Below are 10,433 nucleotides of genomic sequence, written 5' to 3' on the forward strand. Positions count from 1 at the left end.
ATTGATCATCCCATAGCATTTGCAAGCAGGAAACTGTCCAACGCAGAAAAGAACTATAACACGACAGAAAGAGAAGGATTAGTTGTGGTGTATGCATTACAAAAGTTTAAGCACTGCCTTTTGGGGCGCACTTCAAAATGTTCATTGATCACTCTGCGCTAAAATATTTGGCGAATAAGCATGTTTTAGGAGGAAATATTTGTCGATGGTTGTTATTATTCCAAGAGTATGAATTTGAAGTTATAATGAAGCTAGGGAAATTGAATGTTGGACCTGATCACCTATCAAGAATAGAGATAGGAGAAGAACCCAAAAATATCAAAGATAACTTGTCCGATGCACAACTTTTTACAATTAGAGTCACAGATGATCACTTCATGGATATTATTCAGTTTCTGACCACAGGAATAACACCCGTAGAGTACACTATGAAGCAAAAGAAGGAGTTGGTGGTTCAAGAAATTGATTTCTCATTGTCTGTTGGACACTTGTACAAAATGGGATTGGATGAAGTACTGCGCAGATACGTCCCTAAACATGAACGACAACGTATTCTGAAAGAAGCTCATGGAGGAGTCGCAGGGGAGCACTATGCAGGAAAATCCACTGCGTGGAAAATCTTGAGAGTTGGGTTATGGTGGCCCATAGTACATAAGGATGCAAAAGAATTATGTCAAGAATGCGATGTATGTCAAAGAACAGGAAAGACATCTAGAAGAGACGAGATGCCACTAGTGCCACAGATAACTTTGCAAGCTTTTGACAAATGGGCAATTGACTTCGTTGGACCTATCAATTCACCAAGAAAGAAGACTAGTGCAAGATATATTATCACTGCAACTGATTGTTTGACAAGATGGGTTGAGGAAAAACCAGTGAAGGATAGCAACATAGAAACTACTGCGAAGTTCATCTTTGAATATATATTGTCCAGGTTTGGATGTTCGAAGATCTTGATGAGTGACCAAGGCACACATTTCTTCAACAAAACCATTAAAGCACTAACTAAGGAATTTCAGGTTTACCACCAGAAGAGCACTCCTTATCATCCTTAGGCAAATGGAATAGTGGAAGCTTTCAATAAGATTATGGAGAATGCATTAACCAAGGTATGCAATGTGAACATAGATGACTGGGATTTGAGAATTCCAGCAATGTTGTAGGCATATAGAACAACTTGCAATAAATTGACAGGGCAGACATTGTTTAGGTTGGTATATGGACAAGAGGTAGTTATGCCTATCGAATACAATGTGCCAAGTTTGAGAATTGTAGTTGTCACAGATATGGCAGACCCTGACGTTATGAAGGAAATAATGTTGCAAATACTAGCTCTAGAAGAAGACAAGTTCGTAGTAGGGTTCCATTAGCAAGTACAAAAAGCAAGGGAGAAAGTTTGGCACAACAAGCATATCAAGAAGAAGACATTCTGGGAAGGAGATCTTGTATTAGTATATGACAACAAATTCGTGAAGTTCCCAGTAAAATTTAAAACATATTGGTTAGGACCATATATCATCAAGCACATCTATGACAGTGGTGCAGTTCAACTCGCGAAGTTGAATGGTCGACTGATTCCGGGAAGAGTGAATGGTAGTAGATTGAAGATATATAGGGACAACATTGTCCTTGGAGCTTCGCACTAAAAATTGAAGGCAAGTATGTCTTAGTGCCACCTGTAGTTGAAAGTGGGCATGGGACAATAAACTACTATGTAGAAAGGGACTTCGTCGAAGGAAGATTACTGCGTGATACTCAGGAGTATGATGAAGTCCGAAGGAGCTGTGACAAAGAAAAGGTGATTGCGCTATGAGGGAAGGTTCATTGAAGTTGGCTGGAAATATGACCGTTGGAAGGAAAAAACTACCGTTAAAAGGAAATTACCATTAAGGGATGCAAGAAAAGAGCATTTACGAAGCACAACTGGCTGTATCTAGCACCATACCTGCATTAAATGAGAAAATCTTGGAGAAATTGTGAGGTTGGAATTTAACTTTGTTATAAAAAACATATCCTGCACCACATTTGACACTTTTCTATCTGGAGAAGTTGAGAAATTGCATAGAAGAGAGCTATTGTATGTTTGAGAGGAGTTTTGAAGAACTTGTTGGAATATTTGTAGAGAAAGGATTAGTGGGTATTATGGAGGCACAAGGAGCGAAGGTACCCATGTCCCCAAGACGCTAGAGGTCACTGAGAAAGCAGGTACCCACAACCACATCCACATAAGAAGCAGGAGAAGATACCAGTTGAGGTCTCTGGGGCAGAACTCAGAACATCCCCGAGGAAGAAAACACAGATGGAAGTCCGCACGAAGAATAAAGAAGATAAGGGGAAAAACTCAGTGCAAAAAGGAAAGAAGTCGATACAGCAGAAGGTGCCTTAGCAAATCAATGATAGTGAAGAGGAGGCCAAATTTCAACGCATGTAGACAAAGGACAAAGATATTCCTGTTGTGCTCCCACCTTAGATTCCACAAAGAAAACCAAATGCCAAGCCGGTTAAGGAGCCAAAGGATGGAAAGTTTGACATGTTCACTTCATTGTTGTCGGAGGAAGTGTCGTTTGAGGGTGAAGTATTGGGGAGGATCCCCCAATTGAAGATGGAAGAATGAGACTTTAATGATCAAAGAAAATACCCTTAATTTGAACCAAGTAGATATCTGAAGTAGGTTCGGTACCCAGAAAGTGGAGTCATGAGGCTCGAGCTATTCTAGTGGGCTACAGGATTACGTAAAGCAGGCCTCTTAAACATGCTAAATGTGGCACACTTCGGTCGAAGCACATCCAATACATTATGTTTGCGGCAGTTCCTCGTACTGGTATATGATGGATGCATTTGGCTAGGCACGAGGATCCTAATTGATGACATGTTAATCAGAAAATTCACAAAATTGCCCCATCAGGGAAAAGACCCCGCAGAAGAATTTGTGGGAAAGAATAAGGACAAGGAGATGGCACAAATGATGAAGGAAAAGTTTGGATTAGTGAAGAAGTCACGTGGATATGACATCAATTCCATTGATGATCAAGGGTGTGTTTTGTCGTGCACACCTTAGCAGGTAAGATAATGAGGAAGTGCAGGGCCAATGAGGTGCCTGCAGCTGTAGTGTCTTTGGTTGCGCAATGTAGCGCAAGAGTCCAATTTAACTGGCTAGCCTATCTGTGCAAGGAATTTTTGACAAATTGTAGGGAAGCATGGGAAGAGGCAAAGACGTTCCACTACGCTTTCTTGTTAATACTCATAGTGTTGATACATGGAAAGAACTAGAAGACTCGCAGTTTCCATCTGTCAAGGTGGATGTTTATGAGGCAACAAGGTATTCCTCCATCTAGTTTTCTAAGGAGTCGACACGCGCAATAAAGAATAGGATTTTCTTTGTGGTTATGGCAATGGATCTACACATGGTGGTGAATCAGCATCCAAGGTTGTCAAGTAGTTTGTATAACCAGTATTGTGACATTGAAGATTTCAAAGCAGACTTCCACAGATCTTATGTGAAGGCAACAAAGGACCCACCTGAGACATGACACCCATTTCCATACTTAGTAAGTGAAGACGATTTTCTCGTCGTAGTATAGCAATGGCCGAAAGAATGGATGACTCCACCTAGTGGAGTGGTTGGAACAAATAAGGGTACCCAGGATGCAGGTACAAGTTAAAAGGATGCTGAGGTGGAAGTAGAGGAAACATAGCAAGAGCATGAGGAACCCCTCAATGATGTAGGAGTATCAAAGGAGTCACCTTTCATTTTTAGAAGTAGAGACATAACAACTGTGTTAGGGAAGAGGAAAAATCAGAACGTGGATAAGTCCAAAGGCATAGAAATGCTTGTCCTCACTGATGGGGACATTGACGAGATCAGAGAAAAGGTCTAGGAGATAACAGTGGAGACCTAAGACAAAATTGATGATCAATATAGAATTGTCTTGACTGAAGTACAGAAGGGCATCACGGAGTTGAAGGCATTGCTGCAAGTAGAAAAACAACCAGAACGAAGAGCTCAGTCACTACAGATAGAGAAAATAATAGAAATGCAATTTGGCGTTAGAATTGTGCAGGTGTCAGCTGGGGCACTTCACTGGTACTTACCAGAGGACAAAGAATGACTCAAAGTGTGGAAGAATGTCAGCATAAATATTATCGCTTTGCCCATTCAAATGTTGCATGAATTCCATCAAACTTTAACAACCGAGATGTAAGAGCAGGAACAACGAACCTCGGCAATGACGATGTAGACAGAAAAGGAGAAAGTTTCACCTAAGAAGCAGATGGAGGAGGTGGCTAAGCAAAGAGACGAAGCATATCAACAACAAGAACAGTTGGAAAAATCCATTGAATAAAGTCTAAGCACAATCTTGGATTTGAAGCTTGGTGACGAGGAACCACTAGCAGATAAGGTCGCGAAGCTCGCCCTCATGATTAAGGAATCAAAGAATACACTAGCAAAGATAAAGTTTGAGTATGAAGTGTAGATATCAAAGCTACAAATAAGGCTACAACCAGCCACACCACCAAAAGTGTGGGAGCAAAGGCAGAAAGACTTAAAGGCAACATTGAAAGGTATCTCTGACACAGTAGCGGACTGTGGGAAATTATTGGATGATAAGATGCAGATTTGGACCTCACTATAGAAGGATCTAAACATCCAAGAGATTGAGGAGGAATTATAGGTGAAGCAGAAGCAGCGCGATGAAATCTTGGCAGTTGTAAAGACCTTACCAGTCTTACAAAAACTCACCAGTATTATTGAAGGGAATAACCTCCAAAATCATATAGATGAGCTTCAGAGGAAGGAGCAAATTTTGCAAGCGAGGACTTAGTCGTGGAAATATGATGCCCTTAAATTGTCTCATGTAGTGGATGAAAGGCTCAATGAATTGAAGAAAATGGAGGAAGAAATACTACAGAAGGATGTTGGTCCAACCACAGAGGCATTGTTGGAGGAAGCGCACAAACAGGAGAAACAAATGGTAGAGACAGTCTAGTAGTATAATGCAGTCTACAATGGAATTGCAACGAAAATCAAGGGAACCAAACTTGAGTGACTCGGGATGAGTCACAGGTGAGTGTTGGGGGCCTGTTGGGCGCAACCCAACTTGGTCCAAGTTTTGGGTCAAAGAGCCGATGAAGTTAGGGGCTTTAGGGTGAGTCAAATCCCCTTATTTTGTAATAGGCTTTCGGGAATTAGTTCATTGTTTTGTCGGATCCTTGGTATGTGGACCGTGGTCTTGGGGTAAGGAAGTATATATAAAGAAGATGTAATATTTTGTCGAATAGAAATAGAAAAACTAATCATAGATTGTTTGTATTCTCTATCTTGATTTTGTATTTCAGGAGAAGGCTCTGCAACTGAGTGCGCGGAGGCCTTGAAGATTCTACAGCTAAGTGTGCAGACCACTTGCAGCTGGGTGTGCAAGTCAGGGAAGAGCATGTATTGAAGATCCTTATTAACAAAGAAGAAGTTTTGGTGAAGTATTTTGTATCTTCCTGTGTTGATTCTCTATTGCTATTGATATCATTATGCATGTTTTTTACTGAATTATTCGAAATAATACACGTTATACTATTTTCTATTATGTCTATGGGTTAAGTACCAATATGTAAGATTAATCATCAATGTGAAGTTATTCATGTATGCGAAGCTGTAGGAAGATATAAGACATAACTAAATACATGGATGCAACAACACGCATATCCCTCTGGTTGCATAAACCTGGTTCTGCAACCTCCCATAACTGCTTCGGGTGAGATTGCAATCTGCTTGCAGGTCGTTGCCGAAAGGGCCAATGGTTGAGGGTTTTTTTGGTGCGCAACACACTTTGAACCTAGTTCAAACTCCCTTAAACCAACATCTACTTGCAACCATCTCATCTATGACTTTTTCTTTGGCTTTGGATAAGATTAATTTGCTCCCCTAAGACTTGGAATTCCAAGAGGAAAACATGATTTTTCCCAAGCCACCAAGATAACCTTCAAAAGAGGGGAAAATTTATCTAGAACATAAGTTATATAGGATCTCTCTGACATCTTGATCCCCAAAGAAACCATAGAAACCAAAGGATATAGAGGCTCTCGAGGAGGAAAGGGTCAGCAGCAGGGGGGTTAGGGAACCAGACAAATGACTTGGTTTAAAAGAACCCTAGAAACAAGTTGCAACACTGCAGACCCTAGAACCCCATACATAGGATCCCAATCATTTCCAATCTTTGATAAATATATTGCAAGAGAATAAACATTAGGATGGAAAAAGGGAAAACCTAAAGGGTGCAAAGTCGGAAAGGACATCCCACCAATAGCTCATGGAGAAAGCCCTTCACCAGCGACCCAGCTTCTGGCATACTAAAGGTAGGTAAATATTCCAAATTTTTATCCTCCAACATAGTGTTTTCCTCCCTTTCCTTTGAAATTGCCCCCAAATCCAATAACAAGTCCACCTTCATCTTCTTCTTTGGCTCACCATGTGATAGGCCTTTTTTGAAAGGAGAATACAATTGCAAAGGTTATTCCCATATTTTTGACATCATTTACATATAAACATTACCCCTTCATAATTAAGAACCTGGAGTCATTCAATAACTTTGCTACTATTTATGGTTTCATGAAGATCATTTCGCAAGTCAAGGCTCACCAAAATATGGGCCATAGACATATCCTTGGTTTCCTTATACGAATAATTAACCTTCAGAAAAAATCCAAGGTTCTTCCCAAGATTTTTGAAGCTTTTCTTGTTCCACATATGTAATGGTAGCCCAGGAAATTAAACCCAAATGGGAAGCATGTGTAATGTCCCTTAATAATAAATAATAATAATAATAATAATAATAATAAATAATAAATAATATAAAATAAATAATAAACGATAAATAAAAAATAGTAATAGTAAATAAATAATAAAATAATAAATAACAATACTAAAGCTCTAAATAAATATAAATAAAAGTTAACAGAAAAATAGTAAAAATCAGTAAAGCTATCAAAAAGTAAAAACAAAGAAATAAAACTCAGTAAAGCTATCAAAAAGTAAAAACAAAAGAAATAAAACAAGAAAGCAATAAAGTTGCATGTTGACACATGGAGTGTGTGCATGTGGTTTCCCTTCCAATGTTTGCTCTATTTAATAGATGGTGAGAAAGATGAGAGGCATTCCATGATTCCATGATTCCATCATCCATTCTCTTGGAGAATAGTGCTATGAGACAAAGGATACCCTGGCAGTAGTACGTTGATTAAGGGCTCGGGGGTGGCCAGTTGTAGCAAGATTTTGTGCAATTGAGCCTACAATTGGGTGGAGAGTCGTCCCCAAGACTTTGTTGCAGTTACCAGAATTCCACTAGCGTTCAACCCCAAAATCACCAGTGAGAAACATCATCGCCACAGGTAAGTTTTCTTTACTCATATTTCTGAAATTTAATGTTAATTAGTTAATAAATTGCGTGTTGATTATAAATCACATGATTAATCTAATTAATTACATGTTTTTATTTTAGGGCTATTACATATGGTATCAGAGCCTAGGTTCAACTCTTAGGGCCTATAGACATTTTAATGTAGAAAACTTCGATCTATATGATTTAACGAAAATAAATAAATAAATAAATCCTAATGATTCTATCCACTTAAAAGGGAATATTACAGTCACAATATATATACCAAGAAGAGAGTTTGAATGCTATAACCTATTGCAAGGAAAGCGAAGACTGTCGGCTTTCATTGAATTCTAGCACATTCAACCGAGTAAGCCGTTAGAATTCAGGGAATAATTGTTTGCTTTTTAATATCTAGGAAATTGTTCGGTTGAGAATCTTCATAATATCTAAATAATATTCAACTCGTTTCATTTTTTTTTGTGAATCTAGCTGGTTTTTGGGTTGGTTTTTGAGAGGAAAGGTTTTAAAGAAAAATTGGATCATTGTAAAACTTACTAAAGGATAAAATGGAACTTTAATTTTTGATATGATTTCTATAATTCTAACTGGATTTAGACAAAGCGGAACTCTAATTTTCAATATAATTTCTATAATTCTTTCTGGATTTAGAGTTGTTTTTACCTGGAAAATTGGCATAGATTCAAGGTAAACTAGCATTTGTCCAACTTTTTTGAATTCGTTGACGTTTTGGTTTTCGAAATACTGCAATAATCCATCTGATAAATCTAGGTTTATTTTTAAAGTCGTAAATCTAGCATCGTTCCTAGAATTTGCCTTCGCATAAAATCTACCGATGGGTATCATTTAAATTTAGGTCGTTTCTCTGCCATTCATTTTACTCATTTGACCTGCGTGTGCATATTTTGTTGCATTTGAATGGCTTTGTCAATTATTTTCCGTTTGAATTGATGCCTCTTTGGACCCGGTTCACTTCATTGTGCGTGGATAATATCAAACTCTAACCTGCTCGCTTACAGAAGCTGAGGGTGCTTTAATGAGAGTTGAACGATTTGAACTCATGACGTCAATCAATTCCTCCTTCTGAATTCTGGATGATTATTTTTTTTAGTCTCTGGGCTGGGCACAAAATTTCATCATTTTAACATTAATGTCCTCATTTGACATATCTAAATTCTGGTCACAGTTTACGGCCTTTGAAATGCCTGTCTTGGAAATGAAAGGATTCCTATATAATTTATTTTATAAGGAGTTATTTGCTCTTTTATGCAATGCTTAAATTTTTTATTCATGTCATATTTCATAGATATATGTGGGGTAGTTATGAACTCAACTCTGTATTATTGTATGTGGTAAATCCACTTTAATTGAGGATCATCAATATTGGCCAATTCATACACATAATCAGGAGTCTTTGCTGGCAGACGTTCGAATTTGAGTCATCATTATTGTGGCGAAAACCTATTTCAACCACCAGACTGCAGCTAGATGGACCTATGTTGTAGTTTAAAATTCCCTGTCTATAGCCTTCTTTGCGTGGAACTCTCAGAGTTGGGGGTTTCAGTAGCATGTTCTCGCCAGGGGATTCAATGCCTTTCCTTTTCCTAGATGTTGATTGAAACTCATAAAAAATGGTAGAATGAGTCAATTATCGAAGTACAAAGAATGATGTAATTTGTATCGTACCGAGAAGGTTGGTTGCATTGATTTATAAGTAGTAATAGAGCGACCGTGTTCTAACATCATAATGATTTTATGAAGCTGAAAATTTGCTTCATGACATTTCCAATTTTCTTTTTGATCTTCTATCTACATATCTTGTAAGACTTTTGAGTCTATTTTGGGATCTATCTTCCCCTTTCCCCGTAATATCATTGAATGCTGGCATTTTGAGTCCTGCTATATGTCACCAATCCTCCTTTCCACTGATGTGGACTAGATAGAATCTTTGTTTATCTTCTAGTTTTTTTCTTCTAGGTCATTCCAGTTTATTGTTCTCAATATTCTAATGAGCATTGTCTTATTCCTGGTTGTTGTGAAAGTATGGTTGTGATTCAGGTGAAGATTGTTACTTTTTTTTAATGGAATAGTAATTTTGCCTTACTGGTATTTAAAATTGTCTTTTTCTCGTGCATTGCATGTCTTCTAGTTTTGCTCTGCAGGTCATTTAAGTTTATTGTCCTCATGATTTTGATCTTCTAAGGTTTGTTGTTTTTTATGTGTGCATTATGCTAAATAAGTATAATTGAGGTTCTAGGCCAAGATTTATTACTCTTTCGAACGACCTTTTATTCCGCGAAGGTAACTAGCATTTTCTTTTGGGCACATGACATATCAATGAAATCACAAATGTTTCCCTTCCAAATTTAAAATTTGTAGTCTTTGTTTTTTTTAGCATCGGATCGTGATTTTATGCATTAAGTTAACAAATTGCAGTATATATATATAAACCACATGATGGTATATTTTAGTCTCAGTGGCAAAATCGTACAGATTTGGAATAGTTTGTTTGATTAAATGTCTGCTTTGCATTAGAATTTAAATCTATCCTAGCACATTTGGGTCATGAATCTGTAGACTTAATATTGTGATCAAATTTATATGTGAATGGTGTGACATATAATTTCAAAATTCAATTGGTGAATAAACTTTTTTTTCAAGATTCAAGTACCCTATTAAAACAATAATCATACCTATTAAAAAAAAAATCTTCGTTCCTATAATGCCACCAATATTCTAAAGCTTTATTTTCACAATCATTCGAATTTCGATTTTATGTTGAGACAACCTTCTAAGTTTTATTCAGACATCATTATTACCTTCCAACTCATGTTTTCCATGATATAAATAATATAATAATACTATAAAATTAGTGGTTATTGATCATTTATGGTTTAAGTATTGTAATAAATAAATTTGGATGAATGGAAAATAAATTGTGTGTTAAATATGTTGATGTAACTAATTTCATATTCTAAAATCAAGGTATATTCTAGATTAATTCACTGTTATGCTGTTGAGTATAATGTTACATGAGGTTTCGTG

The 10,433-nt window shown here is 37.3% G+C and overlaps 1 protein-coding gene across 1 annotated transcript; it reads left to right on the forward strand.

Annotated features, from left to right (window-relative positions):
• Positions 1 to 245: 245 nt before the first annotated feature.
• On the forward strand, positions 246 to 4,109 carry LOC149266843 (uncharacterized). The gene is made up of 2 exons (XM_089409314.1): positions 246 to 846; positions 3,940 to 4,109. The coding sequence occupies exons 1-2, from the start codon at positions 246 to 248 to the stop codon at positions 4,107 to 4,109; spliced, it is 771 nt and encodes a 256-aa protein (XP_089265440.1).
• The last annotated feature ends 6,324 nt before the right edge of the window (positions 4,110 to 10,433 follow it).

This window comes from Pinus tabuliformis, chromosome 6, assembly GCF_031772625.1.
Source record: "Pinus tabuliformis cultivar Carrire ecotype Pingquan chromosome 6, CPIR1, whole genome shotgun sequence".
In the NCBI taxonomy this organism is placed as follows: domain Eukaryota; kingdom Viridiplantae; phylum Streptophyta; class Pinopsida; order Pinales; family Pinaceae; genus Pinus; species Pinus tabuliformis.